Source organism: Sceloporus occidentalis, unplaced genomic scaffold (genome assembly GCF_023333645.1).
Source record: "Sceloporus occidentalis isolate IW3139 unplaced genomic scaffold, rSceOcc1.0.p SCAF_170, whole genome shotgun sequence".
Lineage (NCBI taxonomy): Eukaryota > Metazoa > Chordata > Lepidosauria > Squamata > Phrynosomatidae > Sceloporus > Sceloporus occidentalis.
Genome location: NW_028317150.1, coordinates 1770577 through 1792969, shown reverse-complemented (window position 1 = coordinate 1792969; position 22393 = coordinate 1770577). Strand labels below are relative to the sequence as shown.

Here is a 22393-nt window from a genome sequence, read left to right as displayed (position 1 = left end):
AAGACGACCCCCCAAAATCTGAATATTAATTTAGGAAAAAAAGAAAAAGCCTGAATATAAGACAACCCTATACGAAAAAAGTTTTACTAGTAAATATTAATTCATGTAAACTAGTTTTTCATATTTAATAAAAGCTATGATTGAGAGAAAATGATTTTGTTTTTATTTCCTTTTATTTGCCAACCTGCCCCCTGTTATGCACATCTGGCCCCAGATATGTCTTATACCCCCCTATATTCCACTCTGCCTCCCTGATATGCCTTATACCCCCCTATATGCCACTGTACCCCATGATATGCCTTTTAACCCTCTATATGCCACTGTGCCCCATGATATGCCTTTTACCCCCTATGTGCCACTCTGCTTCCAGATATGCCTTATACCCCTAAATGCCACTCTGGCATATAGGGGGTTAAAATGCATATCATGGGGCAGAGTAGCAAATAGGGGGGTATAAAGCATTTCAGAAGGCAGAGTGGCATATAGAGGGTTAAAAGGCATTCTGGAGGTAGAGTGGCACTAAGGGGGTTAAAATGCATATCATGGGGCACTCTACCCCCATTTAACACTTACCAGTGCTTCTGACTCCCTGGTGTCTAGTGGGGGCAGCGAGTGGATGTCTGTGCGATTTTCATAGGCAACTTCCGCTGCAGCCGGTCCTCTATCATAGAAGCACCAGCAAAAGTGCCGGTAGCAGCGGAGGTTGTCTACACGATGCGTCTACACCTTCCCCGGCTGCCAGAGAGGAGATCTTAGTCTCATAGTCAGACCTCTATTTGAGGTCTGATTATAAGACGACCTTGATTAAAAGACGAGGGGCATTTTTCAGAGCATTTGCTCTGAAAAAAAACCTTGTCTTATAATCGAGCAAATACGGTATTCATCTTTACATAGCCTCAACAATGGGATTTGAGACTCTTTGATCTCTGTATGAAAATAATGTGACATTATCCATACCAAATCAAAACATCTGTAGTATACATTTCATGTGGTCTGCATTTAAACAGAACCTCTAATATCCTCAAATACATGGTTAGGGCACGTTAAAATTGCATACTGCTTCTTGGTAAAGGTAAGGGTATTTAACTGGATGCATACTTTTTCTATTTAAAAGGCTTAAACTATTGACATTAAAGTGATTCTCCTTTATTACTGAAATCTTGCCAGATTTAGGCAGGTCGTCCCATTTACTTTATTATAATGTGTCTAGATGTATAGTAATTATTTTGGGCAACAATTCTTCAATTTATAAAAAAGTAATTTAATCAATTTAAGATTTTCATAAGAATCATTCCATGGCCCATGGAATCTAAGTTATATTAATTTAAAAAAAAATAGGTGCCAGCCACTAAAAGTTGTGCATAAAAGACCTTTTGCCTACCACATAAAATATCAGCATGGTAACCATAGGGCTCATTTGTATTTATTTACTTCCAAATGGTTTTAAAGAAGTCTTAATAATATTCCTGAAAATGTTGGGCAACATAGTCCTGTCATTTGCAAGCAGTGATAGCCTTAAACCAAACCTGTGCAAAAAGTAGAGACTAAATCTAAGATTGCAGGCTTATGTAGTGTAGAGTGTGTTATTTACTGTCATGTCATATACAATTTCCTATATAGTTTTATATTGTGCATTATATTAAAGTATGTTCACATGAAATAGATGTATCTGCCTGATCAAATTAGTTAATTATTCTTTGGAATCAACAATGTATATACCCCTGGGGCGCACCTCCATGGCTGCTGTCCTTACTGCTGAGCTTGGGGATATAACATCACATCCAGAGTAACACAGCATTGCATACCATGGGGCAGTTATAATATTACAGACTCTAGATCAGTGACAGAACTCCCAATTGCACTGCAGGGCGTTGGGGGGTGGTGGTGAGAATCCCCCCTTTGCTCACCTTGTTGATACCCATGCATAAAGTGCAATGAGAGTTTCAAAGATCATTCCACTTTTGCATGACCACATTTGCATTTAAATACATTTATTTTCTGAATGTGATGATATAAAAATTTACTAATTTTAGATGTTCTTGCATTGAAATATCCAGATAAGAAAATTCAAGTTTGTGTCTTTAAAGTACAGGCTACATAGACACTGCAATGCCCTTTATGCTGCTGGCAAAGGTCTGACTTTTTCTGCTCAGTAAGCAAAGATCACATAGTAGGTAACCTGATGTCCATTATCCCAGGCGTAGAGTAAACGATCCTTTGGGTTGTAATCTATTTGAGTGGTATAGGAGTATTCATTCTCAAAAAGCAATCTTGGAACAATTTGAGTGTTTGTATGTGTATCAAAAGCATATGATATGTTAGCATTCCTTTTATTGTAGCTGTCTACTGCATAAAGTACCCCACAGATGACAAAGCAGTTGCCAAAAAAATCCTTTCTTAGACCGGTTCGCCACGTTGTCTCTTTTTGTGTAGTGAGGTCTACCGAGTTCAGTTTACTAAGAACAATCACTTCTTGTTGGAATCCTTCATCATCGATAGCTGGGTAAATTACCCACAATCCATTTTCATCAACAGCAAAGTCTATGTCTGAGTGTCCTCTCCATCGCCATGGCGTAGCCTCTTCATATACCACATCATGGAGCAGGGACCACGCTGCTACATACCTGTGTTTCAAATCATATTTAATAATATTGCGAGTGAATGCCCTGTTGTAGTAGAAAGAACCATTGTACACCACGTGACCAGTGCCAATCCAACTGTATGGAAGCTTGTAGGAATTGCTCCATCTACCTGAAAAAAAATAATTTTTACATTATATATTAAATTAATATAAATTAAATATCCCTTGTCAAATCAAGGATTTCTGTTGCAAAAACAAACATGCAGCATTAAAGTTATTTGATCTCCATGATTTTGTAATTTTAATGGTAGGTTTATTTGAACAGTGAAAGACAGAACAACAACAAAAGAAATCCAGAATAACGCATTTCAAATAAGTTATACATTGATTTGCATTTTACTCAGTGAAATAAGTATTTGACCCCTTTGCAAAACATGACTTAGTACTTGTTGGTAAAACCCTTGTTGGAAATTACAGAGGTCAGACGTTTCTTGTAGTTGGTTACCAGGTTTGCACACATCTCAGGAGGGATTTTGTCCCACTCCTCTTTGCAGATCCTCTCCAATTCATTAAGGTTTCAAGGCTGACGTTTGGCAACTCGAACCTTCAGCAACCTCCACAGATTTTCTATGGGATTAAGGTTTGGAGGCTGGCTAGGCCACTTCAGGACCTTAATGTGCTTCTTCTTGAGACACTCCTTTGTTGCTTTGGCCATATGTTTTGGGTCATTGTCGTGCTGGAATATCCATGGCCCATTTTCAATGCTCTGGTTGAGGGAAGGAAGTTCTCACCCAACATTTGACGGTACATGGCCCCATCCATAGCCCCTTAGATACGGTGAAGTTGTCCTGTCCCCTTAGCAAAAAAACACCCCCAAAGCATAATGTTTCCTCCTCCATGTTTGATGGTAGTGATGCTGTTCTTGGGGTCATAGGCAGCATTCCTCCTCCTCTAAACACGGCGAGTTGATGCCGAATAGCTTGATTTTGGTCTCATCTGAATCATTCATTGGCAAACTTCAGATGGGCCTGTACATTTGCTTTCTTGAGCAGGGGGACCTTGCTGGCACTGCAGAATTTCAGTCCTTCACGACGTAGTGTGTTACCAATTGTTTTCTTTGTGACTATGGTCCCAGCTGCCTTGAGATCATTATCAAGATCCTCCTGTGTGGACTAATTCCTCACCATTCTCATGATAATTGAAACTCCATGAGGTGAGATCTTGCATGGAGCCCCAGGCCGAGGGAGATTGACAGTTAATTTGTGTTTCTTGCATTTGCAAATAATCGCACCAACTGTTGTCACCTTCTCACCAAGCTGCTTGGCGATGGTCTTCTAGCCCATTCCAGCCTTGTGTAGGTCTACAATCTTGTCCCTGACATCCTTGGACAGCTTGGTCTTGGCCATGGTGGAGAGTTTGGAATTTGATTGATTGCTTCTGCTCCCAGGTGTCTTTTATACAGGTAACAAACTGAGATTATGAGCACTCCCTTTAAGAGAGTGCTCCTAATCTCAGTTTGTTACCTGTATAAAAGACACCTAACTGTCAGTACTTATTATTTTCAATCACAATATGCAGGACCTACTTGGAGAGCTCATTAAGTTGAATTCTACATTTTAAATCCTAAATCAAGTGTGTTAATGGCGGCACCTTTTAATATTAATACTATATACGGGGCAACAATATTAACACATTTGATTAAAATACTTGGGAATTAAATTATATATATATTCAACTCCAGGAGAGATGGATCAAACCAAGGTTGTGACTTTGCATTAAATAATTGCATCTTATCCTCAACCTTTATTTATTTGCATTTTCTGACTCAAGTCACTGTTTGTTATATGGGTCCACAGTTTCTGCTTATTCCCTTTACTGCTGTCTCTACTTTTATTATGTGTATTTAAGAGTATTTTCTTAGTCTGCATCTGAAAAGGAGACCTCTGAGAACATGGTTTTGCTGCCATGTAGTGATGCCCTATTTTTTTAAAAAAAGGGGGCACAGGCCCAGGTCTAATTGCTGAGTGTGCACTTCCTTCCCCTTATACCTATATATATCCTCACATTCCTTGTAGCCCTTTCCCATGCAAGAGCTTTCGTTAGTCTCTGGGTGTTATTCCTTGTTATTTCCTTTATTTAGAAAAGACAGAGATTGCAAGGAAGGGGAGGGGTGGCCCTGTATGTGTATAATCTAACACAAGTTAGTGAGTTAGTTTTTTTGGTTTACTTAAGAATTCACACAATGACTTGTGTAGATGTGATTTATAGACCACCTGGACAAGCAGAGGAGTTATTTAATCTACTAATTAAGGAAATAGCAAAAGTGACATTGAAGGGGGAAGTTATAATTATGTATGAATTGGAAAATCAAAGTAGTTGGTTGTGCCAGGAGTACAGAAATTCTAAACTCCTTACTGGATATATCTTTAAACAAGTTGAGGAGCCAACTTGTAAGGAGGCCATATTAGTCTTATTATTCACAAATCTAGATTTGGTATCAGATTTTACTGTGGGTGAAAGTATAGAAAAAAACTACTTTTCTACAATTACTCATTATTAGGCGTCAGCATTTAGTAATTATAAAAAGCCCAGAGTGAGAAACATAGACAGATATATAAGATTATACATAAATAGGCAAATCAAGTTATGTGAGCTTCCAAAGCACATAAAATAGCCAAGTCAATAAAATCTACTATGCTAATTATTTATGTATACCTGCAAATACAGTGTTTGTCTTATACAGTTGATCAATACCTACAATGCTGTTTCTATGTGTTTTTTTTAAATCTATACCTTCAGTTCTGAGTTTTCATGTGATTTCCAGTTGATCTATACCTGCAATGCTGGGTTTGTGTGTTCTGTTGATCTATACCTGCAATGCTATGTTTTCATACATTATTATTGTTTACCTGCAAATACAGGGTTTTTGTGTCTTATTCAGTTTAGCTATACGTGCACATGCTGTTTACATGTGTTGTTTATTTGATCTATACCTGAACTACAGGGAGTAAGTAAAATAGAGGTGTGGCTTAGTGAACGTGTGGACAAAGGCACTCTGGGAAAGATTACGGGGAGAGGACCACTCAATGTCACATGTCTCACGTGTCTCTCAGTTGCATCAGGAATATATCATCCTCAAAATCATCAGCAGTCCTACAGTACCCATCATTTTGGGATTTCCCTAGCTCTGTATCCATAATCCCTACATCCCTGGCAGTCAGGTCAGATTGAGACATAGGGCATCAAAGAAACAGAGACACATTGGCCTTACAATTGTGCAATTGAATTTCTGATGGCTATTTTGCCTCCTAAAGGAAAAGTATATTCTCTATTCATACCTAAGAATGAAGCCCTCTCATAAAACATCCAGGACAATCAATACAGGGGATTCATTCAACCCTCCTCTTCTCAGGATGAGTTTTTATCATCTCCAAGAAGGAGAGCTCAGTAAGATCACTGTTAAGAATACATATCTACTACCACTCATATCTGAGTTATACAACCAACTCCAAGGATCCAACTATTTCACTAAATTTGATATTTATGGAGCATATAATCCCGTTCAGATTAAAGACGGCCACGCGGTATGGCAACTATAAGTACCTGGTCATGCAGTTTGGGGTTTGTCAACTATTATAGGAGATTCATATGTAGTTTCTCCAAAATCACAGCACCTATTACTTCTTACCGTATCTTTACTCTTTAGTCTAACTCTTTAGTCATTTCATAAAGATCACTGACTTTCTTGCATGAAAAATAAAGATGTTACACCTCAGTTTTACCTTGTTTAAAGCTGTCCAAGTTACGAAATTCCACCAAAGTGTTACCATAGTAGTAGTTGGTAACATAAATTTTGTCATCCTTTGCTAGCGGATCCTTCATCCATGCTCCTTCATTACGTCCATAGGTGTTTTGAGTTGTGGGCCCAGAAATAGTAGACAGAGTATCTTTGCATCGCCCTAAAGTTTTTTAGGAAAGGAGAAACATGATACGGTAACGTCAGCCTTTTAAAATTCATTTCATGCTGGGTTTTGGCATCTGCAACATACATTAATTTTTTTTATGATGCTGTTTAAAGATCCTTCTTCCTGCCTTTCACGGGATCACTTTACTGGGTAATGGTTTTAGAACTGTTTTGATTGTAAGTTTTACTATATTTCCTGTTAAAGACAATCTGTTAATCTGTTTAGATTTGATTGAACCTATTTAACTTCAAATGGATAGTGAATTCAAAGCCATGGGAAAATGAAATGCAAACAGCTGGCTAAGCCATTAAAGATCATTGCAAAAAGATTGTAAGGCACAAATATGGAGATATGATACTATAAACCTCAAACAAAGTACCCACAACTTGGATATTATTGTATCTAATTCACTTACAGTTTTGGACATCCAAATACATGTGTATGTAAAAACAATATGGCTGCAAGATAATTGGTACATTTGTTGAAATGTGAGATTGAAATTGATAGAAATTGTCCTTTCTAAAAGCATTGTATTCATATAGCCATGTTTATCAATGAGCTGTTATGATGCAAAAGTAACATGTACTGGTGATGATCCAGATTTAGCTTTAAAATTAAGATTAAATTGAGGTAATCTGAAACTATAAGAGATATTTATGGTATGTAGTGGGGATAAGACATGTAAACACAAGTAATGTTTTGAGTAAACTTGTACCAATATAAAAATAAATTAACTTGTGTATGACTTCAGAAAGTAGTCACTTAGGTACTTAGATATTTTCTCTTTATTAGTTTGGGATTAAATATTTTTTTCATCTTTTTTCACTTTCTATCTACAAATGTAAAGGTCATACAAACTAAGAAGGTCCTGTTCAAATTCTCAGCTTTCTCTGAAAAAAAGGCACACCATGTTTCAAAAATGTTGACAGCTTGATAAAAGACCCACAAAGACAAGCTTCTCACTGCTAGACTTGAGGGCACGTTAAAAAGGGAATATAAGTATGTCCTTACTACTGCAACATTCTTGTTTTGAAACTGTTATTATTAATGCACGAACACATAATTATTATTTATTAAATCATTAAAATGTCTGCTACAGATATAAATAGCCTCCTTTAAACTATTAAGGGTATGTAAAAGGGGAAAACAAGGAGTTAGGGTGCTAGTAGAATTAGCGCTATTACAGACATGCTTTCAGGTAGAGGGCACTTAATGCTAAATCGATGTAAAAGGCAGAATCTCTGAGAATTTATGAGATTAAGAGATTTACTCCTGTGTGCCACATTGCATTTCTTGAATCTCTGCTTCACATAACAATACTGAGCAAAAACAACCTAGTACATGTCCACGTCTGTGTTGTTTCCATAGGGTGGCATAACATAATTTGCACAGTTCATTTGGGGTCCTGCATCATTATTGTTTGCATACCAGTGGTCTCTATGACACACTCAGACCCTGAGGTGTATTCAAAGATTGGACTGAGTTGGCCAAAGATTCAACTTTGTATGTTTGAAAAAAAAGCAAATTTATGGTAACTCATGGAAACTGGGAGATCCTCAGAAGAAGATGAAGTTGCAGAGCTATCTTTTACTTGCCATTCCAAAATGTTTCAGCACATTGTTGTAGTTTTCTAAATAAATAAGGCAGTAAGTGAAAATTATAATACCTTATGCAGTGCTTCCTTAAAGCAATGCTCCTGCAAAGTATAGTTTACTGGGCTTCAAGTGTTCATCACAAACATAGGTATATCAATGAGTAATTGAAAACCTGGCTCTAGCAAATGTCATTTGCCCTAACATGCTGGCATGGATAACTTCAATGTATACTAACCCTGCAGTGAGGGTTAATGGACTGCTGTACAGGTCATTCACCTTGTCAAATGGCACAAGACAGGGATGCCCCATATCCCCATTATTGTTTACTTTGACTCTTAAGCAATTAGCACACACAATACAGTAAATAAAAAATGATTTGATCCCCTGCTGATTTTGTACATTTTCCTACTGACAAAGACATGATCGGTCTATAATTTTAATGATAGGTTTATTTGAACAGTGAGATACAGAACAACAACCAAAAATCCTGAATAACAGAATTTCAAATAAATTATAATTTGTATGTGTCAACCCTGACATTCATAGGGTCAGTATAGGTAAAACACAATAAAAGATAGCAACATACCATTGCAATCTACTGCTTGTAACCTCCAAGAATAACCCTCCCAAACCTCATGTGAACCGATCATCTTTAAGAATAAACATTAATGTACCTCAGTCATTAGCTTCTCATATTACTTCTAGTTTCCATTTAAGTGATTCAGAAATGCTCTAAAATATCTAGGTGGTGGTCAGTAGAAGCTGAAGTAGTCAGCAGAGAAGGTAGGGAAACATTTAGAGAGCATGATAGAGAGAGTGAAAAGGAGTATGAGAGAGTGCGAGTGAAATTGAATGTGGGCGCCAGGCAATGAATTTCGTTACTGAATAAAAAATGCCCCCGAATTTTCGGCAGAACCGAATGGGTAGGGCATGTAATTAGTTGGCCAAAAATGAATGGGCGAAAATGAACCAAAAAATGTGTTCAAATGACCGTGTCGTCGCCATTGTATAAAGCCAGGGAATGGACGTGGAGACTCCTTTCTGACAGATGAGACTATGGTGGCTCAGATTGAGACTGAATTAGGACTTTATTTCCAGGACAATGATACGCTGGAGATGTCCCCACTGGTCTTGTGGGAGGCCCATAAAAGTGTGATACGGGTTTTTCACATTCATTCAAAAAGGTGCACAGCCAAAAAAAGCACAGACACGTGAGATCGATCAATTTACCACGCAGATTAGGCACTTAGAAACTACACACAAACAATCTTTCTCTGCCGAGACTTATCAGGAGCTAACGGCCCTACGGGGCAAGCTCTCAGACTTATTACGCGCCCATTACAGAAGGGCTTCCCTTTATAGCAACGCTTTTTCCACGAACACGGTAACAAATGTGCTCGGCCCACTTAACCCTTGTTCACACATACACAAGATTCGGACGGCGGGTGGCCAGATATCCCCTTTCCCTGCAAAAATTACGGAGGCCTTCCACGCATACTATTCCTCGCTCTATAATATACGTTCGGGGGACCCCCGGGATGCCCAACCTGATGTGCGAGCCCGGGTCACTCAGTACCTGGACCGCACTGTTCGCCGAAAGCTTACCCCTGAACAGGCTTTCTCCCTGGAGACCCTTTCTCTGTGGAGGAACTAACTCTGGAGCTACGATCTAGGGAACGGGGTAAATGCGCGGGGCCGGATGGCTTGCCCTTAGGGTACTATAAGACCTTTTCGAAGCGACTGTTCCCTTATCTCATACGACCTCTTAATTCCATACAAGAGGGCTTCCAGTTGCCACCCCAGGCTTTGGCGGCAACGATTGTTGTTATACCCAAAGATGGCAAGGACCCCAGCTTATGCCAGAGCTACAGGCCCATATCGTTACTGAACGCTGACTTAAAGCTGTTCGCGAAGATGATGGCCCTCAGGCCGACCAGACGGGCTTTGTTCCTCATCGGGAAGCCCGTGACAACACGGTCAAAATACCCAACGTCTTTCCCACAGGGCGCACAGGGAGACTCATTGGGTCATGCTCCTGTCCACTGACGCCAAAAAGGCGTTTGACAGGATGTACTGGGCATTCCTGCGGGCCACCTTGGAACATCAGGGCCTAGGTCCCGCTATGTTGACGTGGATCGAGGCTTTATAGACTAAGCCTACTGTTCGCATTTGGTTACTATTGGGAATGGCACTAGGCAGGGCTGCCCCTTGTCCCCGATGCTATTCGTGCGATCTCTTGAACCCTTCCTGGAGGCTATCAGAGCTAATGCTGACATACAGGGTTTTAGTACAGGGGATGTACAACATAAAGTGGCGGCATATGCCGACGATCTCCTCTTCATTATTACCAACCCTAGTGTCACCCTGCCAAACATTTTGAGTGAGTTTAAACTTTATGGAGCCCTGTTGAACCTAAAGATTAATTATTCCAAATCCGAGATCCTCAAAGTATCCATCCCCCCTGAGCAGGTCCCATCGCTTCAGGCTAGTTTCCCTTTTAAGTGGTGCCCGGACCCGATGCAATATTTGGGGGTCTGGTTGACAGCTGATCTTACGTACCTGTATCAGGCTAACTCTGCGCCGCTGCTTTCTACCATAACTGAGGATCTCCGCAGATGGGCGCCCCTCTTCCTCTCCTGGATAGGTCGGATAAATCTGGTCAAAATGAATCTGCTCCCAAGGGCTCTTTACCTGTTCCAAACCCTGCCGATCCGGTTGCTGCGATTATTCTTTGCTACGCTCTGCTCCACTGTAACCAAGTGTATCTGGAGCAACAAGAGCCCAAGACAGAAATTTTCTCAGCTCACTCGCCCCAAATCTCGGGGTGGACTGGCTCTCCCTGATTTTCAAAAATATTACCAGGCTATCCACTTGCTGTGAATTATTGAATGGAATATCTCGGGCCCGACTGCGAAGCCCTGGGTTAATCTGGAGCTGGGTGTGTTGAGGGGAAGAGTACTTCACGCTCTGTGGGGTCCTAGGATTGGCTGTGGACTGGCACGGCATCCCTTGATCTCCGCTACTCTGGTGGTGTGGAGGAGTGTGGGTCGACTGACTCGGTTCTCCACGTAACCCTCTCCCATGTTGCCCCTCTGGCGGAACCCGGACTTTGCGCCGGGACAGGCCAGAGGGAGGTCCCACGGCCTGTCCGCCTGCATACACTTCTGGGGGAGCGGGATATTCTGCCCTTTACAGACTTTCACACACAAGGGACCCCGTCCTGGTTAGACCGTTTCACCTACCATCAACTGTCACATTATGTGTCCTCCCTCCCGAATCAACACTGTCTGTACAGAGACCTCACGGTCTTTGAGACATTATGCCTTCTGGTTGGGGCCATCTCCTTGCTCTACAACATGCTACTGTCACAGCTGTCTGCCACGATGCCCTCATTCTGCCGATCTTGGGAGTCCTCCTGTGACGTTTGACTTACGGACGCGGACTGGACTAAGCTCTTTACCCTCACCCACCAGAGTTCTAGGGCCACCAAGACGCAAGAGACGAACATACGAGCATCTCAATTGCAAAATGTAAAAATCATTTACCATACATTTACTGAACGTGGCAAAACCTTTGATTCCACTGAGATGGTAATCTGTACATCCACACGCATATGTGGAGTGTATAAATGATATACAGTTTATTTTTAACGAAAATTGCCTCTGACAAAACTGGCGAAAACTAACTGCAAAAGTTCTGAAAATTTGTCATGCTTTATCCATTCCACGCCACGTGTAGCCGTCATTACAAGGCGTTCTTGCGCCATTAAAAGCCGGTTTGGCACTTGTTGATGAGGTAAAGTGGGAAGAGACTGTGTGTAGGAGGCTACATATCAAAGACTGATAGGTAGAAGTAGCCCCAAAAAAATGGGTGAGTGTTGTCTCTTTGATGGTAATGGCTGTGATTGATGGGTAAAACAACCTGTGGGATTTTTTCCTTACTTTTTTGAACTCCAATCATGTGCCGACACCATTTTAACTTGTCAGTAACAGTAGTTACAGACTGATGAGAGTTGGAGCGTGAAACAGGCTGAGATTGATGCTCACTGTTCACTTACCATACTGCAAGTCAATTGTTTATTTGTGTGCAGAAAATGTACTTTTGTAGGGTTGATTGGAGAAGCTGTAATATACTACTGTAGTGTATTACAGGGATTGCAGCAGATATTTAATCCCCTGTTCCTGAGCTGAGTTTAGTTGATTTCCCAATGATTGATTGCTCATTTAAGCTAGTACCAGCCAAACCTGTAATTTGTGGCCAAGTTAATTTTTTTATCATCTGTTGTCATAGAACCATTCATTGTAAATCTCAGTAGATCAGCAGTTTCTGAAATACCAAGACCAGCCCGTCTGGCACCACCAACCATGCCACCTTCAAAGTCACTTAAATGCCCTTTGTTTCCCATTCTGATGCTAGCTTTGAATTTCAGCAAGCTGTCTTTTGTATGTTGGAAGGGGCAAGGAGCAAAGAAGGCACAGTCCAATTGTGTGAGGGCAATGATGGCACAGACTAGCTGTTGAAGTTGGCGATCCCAGGGCAATTTTTGCACCAGGGCCCCGTGGTTTCTAGTTACGCCCCTGTTTGTAAGCATGTGTCATGCAATACTTGTTCTGGCAACACTTTACATCACATAAATGGCATGTTTCATCAGTATATGTACTGATGAAACATGCCCGTCATGTGATGTTTCATCCAGGGCCGGCCCGACAATGGAGCCGAGCGGGGCAACCGCTCCAGGCGGCACTTTGCCGCCCCAAGCCCTTTTTTTTTTTTTAAAGCGAAAGAGAGAGAAAGGGGCGCCGAGTGGTTTTCGCTTACCAAGCTGTCAGTACCCGCTTGGCGCCCCTCGCTCTCTCCTCTGCGGCGAGTCTTCCTGTTCGGTCTCGGTGCCGGCTTGTAAGGCTGAGTGCCGCAGGACTGCTGAAAGGTAAGTAGAAGGGGGGGGGGGCGGCATGGACGGAGGGAGAGGAAGGGTAGATAAGGGGGGGCGGCAAGGACGGAGGGAGAGGAAGGGTAAATAAGGGGGGGGCGGCAAGGACGGAGGGAGAGGAAGGGTAGATAATGAGGGGGCGGCAGGGACGGAGGGAGAGGAAGGGTAGATAAGGGGGGCGGCAAGGACGGAGGGAGAGGAAGGGTAGATAAGGGGGGGCGGCAAGGACGGAGGGAGAGGAAGGGTAGATAAGGGGGGGGGCGGCATTTTAAAATTCGCCCCAGGCGGCATTTTGCCTTGGGCCGGCCCTGGTTTCATCAGTACGTATACTGATGAAACATGACATTCATGTTTCATCAGTATATGTACTTTAATGTTGACTGATATTAATTGTATGCTCCTCTTACTGAAAACAAAATAAATATTGAATTAACCCCTTAATGACAAAGCCCGTACATGTACGGGCTCAAAATGCATTGTTTTCAATGGGTTTAGGGACCGCCCATTGTCCTTAAGGGGTTAAAAAAAAAAACTAAAAGAAAACTTAGAAGGACTCCTCTAAGACCAATATATTTCCAGAGATTTAGGATTTTCTTAGTTAGTATTTAATAAAACACATATTATTGAAGGCAAATGAATGATATTAAACTGTAAATACTGTTATATATTATTGTTAGTCTTCAACTGAAACATTGTCAATAGAAATATTTTGGATATGTCTGTACTTGATAAACTTTTTTTGTATCAACCTCACTAAACATGTAACAATAAAATTATGTAAATGCTATGTTAAACCCTGGTGTCTTTATCGTACAGCTATAGAATTAAACTCATCCTTGCTATAGAAGATAATGTTGGTGCTTACCAATTACTTTTCGGACATCATCTTCATCTTCTTTGTTGTCATCAGAATTTGGCGTTGCTCTAGTTGGTTTCTGAAGCTTTAAACTTGTTGTGGGACCATGTGACTTCATTGGATTGACAGTGTCTGTGTTAACAGATGCAGTGGTGGTTGCCTTCGTAGTAGATGAGGCCCCTGTTAGTCTCTCAGTGGAACCTGTTGTTGTGACCAGTGTCATAGTAGTAGTTGTTGGCATTTGGGTAGTTGTCACTTCTTCTGTAGTAACTTGTGATGTAATTATTTTTTCTGTAGCATCTGTCAGCACATCAGATGTTATGGTAGATACTGAGCTAGGAATTGATTCAGGGATTGTGGCTCCTAAGCTTGAAAGTGCAGGTATAGATGTTTGGGTATCTGTTATAACATTATTTGACGTGAAAGTCATTGTTGATGGAATTGGTTCTTCAGTAGTGCTAGGATTCTGGAATTTGTGTTTTATCAGTTGGTCTTCAATCAGCATATCTATTGCATTATCTCCACTGAAAAAGTCATCATCTGTCACAGAAGCAGATTTAAAATGTTAAATCTCCACATAAGACAGTAGAAATACACCGATGCATGATACCATACAAGTTATATAGTACCGTATTTTCCGGCGTATAAGACGACTGGGCGTATAAGACGACCCCCAACTTTTCCAGTTAAAATATAGAGTTTGGGCTTTACTCGCCGTATAAGACTACCCCTCTACCCAGTATACAACAACCAGCCAATCACGGCAAGCAATGTATCTTACTGGTGATTGGCTGGTTGTTGTACACAAAGCCTGCTTGGATTGGGTGGGTCAGCTCTCCCTAACATATGCCTGTCCACACACACATGTATAGATATACACTGCCCTCACACACCCCTTCCTTTACACACATATACACGTACACACCAGCTTACAAACACACATATACACATACACTGCCCATACACAGACATATACATACATACACTGCCCTTACACACACACACATATATATATATATATCTACACATACTAACATACGCCTGTCCATACATACACATTTATACACTGCCCTCACCACACACCCCTGCCTTTACACACACTGCCACTCTGTGTGTGTGTCCCGAGATATGCTGCCACTCTGTGTTCCCTCCCCCGAGATATGCTGCCACTGTGTGTCCCCCCGAGATATGCTGCCACTCTGTGTTCCCCCCAAGATGTGCTCCCCTAGACTTACCAGTGCAGACTCCCGGAGTCCCGGGGGCCGGCAGGGGACATCTATTCTACGCAGAACGGTATACAACGGTATACCGTTCTGAACTGGTAAGGAGGATTGTTAAAGCTTACTGTGCAGACGTTCACCGGCGAGCGTAAACAACCTCCGCTACCGGCACGTCTGCACAATGTGCTTTAACAATCTCCCTTGCCTGGACTCCCCCCGTGGGAATTCCCGGCACGGGAGATTGTTAAAGCACACCGAGCAGACGTGCTGGCAGCGGGGGTTTACACGCATCGCCGCTGCCGGTGAACATCTGCGTGATGCGCTTAGACAACCTCCCCGTGGAAAGTGCAGGCAGGGGAGGCTGTCTGAGCGTATCGGAGAGTAGTATGCAGGTCCCCTGCACCGCTGCGGGAGATCTGTATCGTAACCCTGCCAGACCTTGAGCTCCCTAATGTTGGGCTAGTTAGAGGGAGGTCGTGATCTCCCCAACCAGCCCTGCTCATTGGGCGCCCGCTGATCAGGGCTAGTTGGGGAGATCACAATCTTGCACCTACCTCGGCGCGGCCCTGAAGACCGGCCCAGGGGAGGCGGCTTCTCCGCTCGCCCCTCCCCTAGAGATTCGTGATTCTCCAGTCCGGCTCGGTAAGTTTCAGTACCCGGCGTATAAGACGACCCCCGACATTTGATTAGATTTTCACGGGTTAAAAAGTCGTCTTATACACCGGAAAATACGGTACATTTTTTTTTCAAATATGTGACATAAAAACCTAGATGTAATCAAAGATCTCTTCATTTATCACACTGTTCTTCAACTGAAATTTCATTGGTTGGATGGAAGGTTATTGAGTAAGAAGTCCTGCAAAATGTTCTTGATTTTTCCTTCATCATTGCTGAATGAATGTTTTCTGGTGGCACTAATACAGATTTATTGATACTGCCGAGCAATTTCCTGTTCAAATTCTGTATATACATATATTATATATATAAAGAAGATGTCTTTGGCTGGGCACTAAATCAGTTCATTGCCTACTGCACACAGCTCAGGAATTTCTAATTGTCTTAACAATAAAAGCATTACACATCTGTTTCATTTCAGTCACTTAGAGAAAGGAGAGATTGTAGAGAAACACACCCAATTTGATAATAAAAAACACAATTGTGGTACAACATCCCAGGGCTTACACCAATATGAAGAGCCAATAGAGCAACCTTGATAAACACATTGTGCGGAAACATTGGGGGATCTCCATGATACAGTCTTTTCACGGGTATTGCTTTTCTATTGTCATATATGGTATATTTTTTCTTTATGTACATGTTTGTATAGCATTGTTTTATTTTTGTATATCTTTGTGCGTGCACCTTATCCTTTTCACTTTGGTCACATGTGGTCTTCACATTTCATTTTTTTAACACTATGGTTATGGGATATATTTATCTTCTAGTGTAACCATAATATTTCCATGCTATTATGCAACTTCTTTTACTGTTCAAAAAAGCTCAACTGCATTGTTCCAAACTGTTACAGGAAATTATATGAAAGCCCTACCATATAACAGTGCAACTTAAAGTGGTGAATGCCCATATTTTACAATATTTACAGAAATTACGTGCTTTATTTTGTTGTTTACAGAAAAGATAAAATCACTCACGCTGTTCTTCTAGGTCATCTTCAGGGACTTTGGCCTTGTAAAATGTGAGCCCCCGAATGACAGATGGGTTTGGAGCGGGCTTTGGCCTCACCTCAAACTGTCTATGTGAAAGTGGCCTCCTCTTTACTTGCTGTGGTGGTGCATAGACTCTTGGCTTTGTGCTCTCTGTTTTTAATTGCTCATCTTTCAAAAATCTTTCCTCATATTTGTCCTTTATGGAAAACAATGTTTCAATATATCAGTTTAGTGGACAACCAACACAAATACTAATGTAACATTTTATTTAGAATAGCATGCCATGTGAAATAAATGAACAATGTTTACTAATCTTTAGAATTGAGAACATCAAAATTCATACACACTCAGGGCCAGCCTTAGGGGTGTGCGAACTGTGTGGCAACAGGGGCGCCTGCCCGGGACTTAAATTAAAGCATCGTTTTTTTTTTTACTTTATTTAACATCCTCCATTATTCCGGCGCTCAGCTGTGAAGCGCGCACCGCGGCAGATTGGGAAGATGGACGCCTCCCGCTCCCACCGCAGGACTCCGGCAACGAGGCCAGTAAGGATAGGGAGAAGGGGAAGTGAGAAGGGGCAGAGGGGGGCAGTGAGAAGGGGCAGAGAGGGGGGGCAGTGAGAAGGGTCAGAGGGGGGGCAGTGAGAAGAGGCAGAGGGGGGGCAGTGAGAAGGGGCAGTGAGGGGGGGCAGTGAGCAGGGGCAGAGTGGGGGGGGCACCAGAGGAGTAGTCCGCATAGGGCACCAGAATACTTAAGGCCGGCACTGTACACACTGTTTGCACTTCTTCTATATTTTACCCCACCACATGCAAAAACGATCAGGTTTCATCGCAATAATTAATATATGAATTTATAACACACAGATTATTAATAATTATAAATGTATCCAAATTAGCATTTTACCTCCACTGTAGCTGTATAAACTGGTTGGTTTTCAAAGATGTATACAAATAAATACAGCACTTCATTATGTGTATGTATTTTATGACGCTGTCTAATTTGACCTATGATCAAAACTATTTGCAAAACATAAATAACAGCATGTTCATTTGTCACTGGTTTTCCAAACATTATTATGATGTGCCAGTTGCTTCTTACATTATTAGATGTTGTTGGAAATAATTATACCTAGTGTTCTGTAAACTAAAATGATGCAATATTTGAGGATTTCAAACTAAAAGGAAATTAAATAAGTAAACTATTGGAATAGTTCACCAGTGAGAGAAGATGTAATCACTTCAAATTATTGAACAAACCATCATCCTCACAACACACTCCTGAAACAAATTTCTCCTCCACAAAAGTAATGGCTTTGGTCATCTCGCCATTACTCTCACTGGCCTTTTTTTCTGAACAGGAAAGATCCGTCTCTAGGCTCATGACAGGTCATGAAAGCTTATGCAACTCCAAAATTTCTATGAATATTCTGGCCCACTGGATGATGGAACCATGAATTCAGCTCTCTACCAGAAAATCCTGAAGGAGAATGTCTGGGCGTCAGTTTGTGTCATAAACAGTGTTCCCTCTAAGCTGTGCGCTTGTGCGCGCGCACATAGCTTTTTTAGAGAGCGCACACGTCCAAAAATTGTGCGCACAAAAGTTTTTCCCAAAAAAAGAAAAAAAAAATATTTTTTTTTAAACTTCATGCGGCGCAGATATTGTGCGCACAAAATTTTTTCTCTGAAAATTTTTGCACAAGAGAAAATTAGATGGAACATTGGTCATAAAGCTCAAGCACAGTTTGGTTATGCAGCAAGACAATGATCTGAGGCACACAAGCAAGTCGAACTCTAAATGGCCAAAAATAAACAACACACAAGTTCTGGAGTGGCCTAGTCAGTGTCTCTTTCCAACCAGTGTCTAAAGTCGTACCCGATGCTGAAGACGACCAAGACATGGTACAAAAAGGTGGCCATCTACCTCACTCAGTTTGCCATGTACAACATGTATGTGCTGCACAAGAAATGTGGAACTGTGAAGATCTACACCTTGCTAGAATTGCAAATAAAAATCCCAAGGAATATACTCTTTGACGATGCCAGCATTAGGGACCAAATGTGCAAGATGAAAATGTCCTGCTGGCAGGCATTTTCCTTGCAAAATCACTCCCACTGATGCCAAACAGAAGCTTCCAAAAATTTATTTTTTACATTCAGTTAGGGTGAGCCACAAGCGGAAAATGATTTTTAATTGGCACAATTCCATATCTGCCAATTGGAAAAACCCAATAAATAAATATGCATGTGAGTTATTTCCGTAATGTGGAGATGCGTTTGAACAATTTAGGCTGGATTTCTCTGCTATAACAGATAACCTGTGCAAAAAATCTAAGCGACATAGAAGTGTTGGTAAAAAAAGCACAGGAAATTATTGCTACGTATGACTTTGGCAGTGACTGATGGCTAAATAGCTGCATGAAAAATTATCCTGATGAAATACTGTTTATGGGAACATGTACTCCTGAAGGATTGCTACCAGGCCCGGACTGGGTCAAAAAATAGGCCCGGGCATTTAAGCCTGAGCAGACCATTTTTATTTATTTGTTTATTGTTAAAGCCCACCCTTCATGTACCATCTTTGCATTTACTCACTCATTCACACAAATCATTAACACATTCATTAATGCAGTCTCAAAAATCATTCAAGTAATTCATCCACACATGAATTCATTGTCATACGCATTCACGCAATTCATCCACACATTTATTCATTCTCATACGCATTCACACATTCCCCCCTCTCCCTATCTACCCCTTCCCTTCTTATCTGCCCCTTCTCACTATGTACCCCCTTCCCCACTTCTTAATATGTACTATTTTAACTATCTAACTATCTATCCCCTCTCCCCCTTTCTCACTATCTTTTTTTTTTTCCTTTTTCTAAAAAAAATTATCACATTATCAAGAATGTACATCAGTCAATAATTAAACAAATCCCTCCGTCTGTATTTGTACTGTAGAATTTTTCTTAATATGTTTGCCTTTTAAACTTGCTGTTTCCAACTCCGCTGCAGAATGAACACGTTTGCTCCAACCGTTCCCGCAAATCGTTATTTAACCATGTAAAAGTTAACCTCATTTTTATTGGTGTTTACTTTATGATATGAATACCTAAAGAATAATATTCCAACGAATGCAGTCATATAGTGCAATTTAGGAGAAATCAGGATTTTTTCCTTTCTCACTATCTAACCCCCCTCTGCCCTTCTCACTGCACCCCACTCCCTCACCCTACTTACCTTGTTGCCGGAGCAAGCAGCAACTGCGTCCGGGCCCACGGCAGGGCCGGATTGATTTAGGGGCTGATGGAGCTGCAGCTCCAGGCCCCCACCTTAACATAGGCCCAGTCAGGACCGGACTGACTGGGCTAACGCAGGGCATAAGGGGCACCTGCCCCTTAGGCCCGCCGCAACTGCTACCGGGTCTGCCACTCTAAGGGGCCGAGAAGCCCCCACCAAGGCCGGCCTTAGGGGTCTGCGGCCGCATAGAGCTTACATTAAGACATCGGGGTTTGTTTTTTTTAAACTTTATTTAACAAGGAGGATGTTAAATAAAGTAAACAAAAAAACCTCCGATGTTTTAATTTAAACCCGGGGCGGCCGCAGACCCCTAAGGCCGGCCTTGGTGGGGGCTTCCCGGCCCCTTAGAGTGGCGGACCCGGTCGCAGTTGCGGCGGGCTTAAGGTCCTGACTGGGCCTATTTTAAGGTAGGGGTCTGGAGCTGCAGCTCCATCAGCCCCTAAATCAATCCGGCCCTGCCGCGGCCCGGCCCATCGGGCAAATGCCCGGTGTGCCCGATGGCCAGTCCGGGCCTGATTGCTACGCTGCTTCATAGAAAGCATGGACCTAAGCAAAACAATCTGATTCAATATACCGGTGTTCCAACTTGTGACCTGTAATGTACATAAAGTCAAAAACCTATGCATGTGGGGTATTTCTGCAATCTGCAGATGCAGCTGAACAATTTAGGCTGGATTTCTGTACCATAACACATAACCTGTGCAAGAAACCCTAAGCAACACAGACATCTTGGTGACAAAAACACAGGAAATTATTTCTATGGCTAACTTTGAGAGAGATTTTTGTCCAAACAGCTGCATGAAGACTGTCCAAATGCCCCTAATTAGATACTCTGAGTTGTCTGCTTTACAGAAATATATACATTTAGGGGGGTTGCTAAAAAGGCCCAAATGAGACATATGGCCAGTACAGCAAAATGTGAAAATTTTAAGTTTGGAATCAGTGACACATATGTTCAAGGTGAGCACTGCATTGTCCAAAAAACCACAACAAACCTATGCATGTGAGGAATTTCTGGAGATGCAATGAACAATCTAGGCTGGATTTCTCTGCCATAACACATAACCTGTGACAAAGGACATTATTTCTGACCAACTTTGGCAGTGATTAGTGGCCAAACAGCTGCCTGAAAATAGTCCAAATATTCCTTATGATATACTCTCGGTTGTTGCAATCCCATCATACTAATTTATGAAATCAAAAGAAAGTTCTCACTCCTTGAAAAAACAACATATAGTTTACATGGGTACACTATTGACAGAAAAGGGGTATAATGGCTGAACCGAAATAAGCAAAATATTGCAAAGTTGCTCCCAGACTGAAAACCCCTAAGAGTGAAGAGGTAAAATTTTACATATGACAAATAAGCAAAAATATAAGAAATCAGGAAGCGGCACATACTTTTTCACAGCACTGTATATTATTTAGCGATTTTCACAACAATGTTAATAAGAAAAACATTCTTAAAGTTCTTATAGGGCTTATTCTGTATCTTAACTAAATAATAAATAACAAATGCATCATTATGTAACAGAAAAAAATATATTAGGCCACTACATTAGAAGAGTCTGCACAAGTCTTGAACTGTAGCACCTGGCAAAAATATGAAAATATAAAAAATTAGGTGTTGCTGGTATTTTCAGAAAGAGGAGTTAGGGACATAAAGTGGGGTAGTGGTCATACATTTACTTTGGTATACAAACCAGACAACTTTGAACACATGCTTATTTGTTTTCACAATGGTTCTTTATGTAGTTGTTTAAAAGCAATTTTGTAATTCTGCACCTAGCATACTATAAATAAAATAGTTTATATAACACCTCTGCACAACATAACACCTCTGAAGTGTGTCTATTTTATTTATGGATTATGCAATAGTTTAGCTTGAATGACGCATATTTTTAAGGGTACCCTTCACTTTTTCCAAAGTTGCGTCATTCAACAGAGCACTGAAAATAATCCATGTACTTTGATTACTATTTCTCAAAATATTGGCTACGTACTGAAATGATCTACAAAATACAGTAGGGATGGGTGAGTTGCTCAAAGTGAAGTGGGCTTTTTTCCCCTGGAAGGCTGTTCAATTGTCATACTTTTGCTATTGTCATATTTAAGAGACAATTGTAAAGCTTTACCGAAGCTTGGCCAAAGTGTGGTCCTATGCCAACTCTGTATCAGTTAACACTAGCTGAAAGGCTAAATCAATTACAGCTCGCACAATCCTGTCTTGTGCCTGGTATAACTTTTGCACTACAACCACAATGAGCACCTGCACCCACCC

General features: G+C 41.3%; 1 protein-coding gene across 1 annotated transcript in view; it reads right to left on the bottom strand.

Annotated features, from left to right (window-relative positions):
- Positions 1–2149: 2149 nt before the first annotated feature.
- Positions 2150–22393, bottom strand: part of LOC149279350 (olfactomedin-like protein 2B) — a 140418-nt gene continuing 120174 nt past the window's right edge. The window contains exons 5-8 of the mRNA XM_089501311.1: positions 16800–17010; positions 13937–14467; positions 6364–6540; positions 2150–2751 (exon numbers count right to left, since the gene is read on the bottom strand). Coding sequence (XP_089357437.1) covers positions 2150–2751; positions 6364–6540; positions 13937–14467; positions 16800–17010 — 1521 coding nt within the window. The remainder of the gene's footprint in view (positions 2752–6363; positions 6541–13936; positions 14468–16799; positions 17011–22393) is intronic.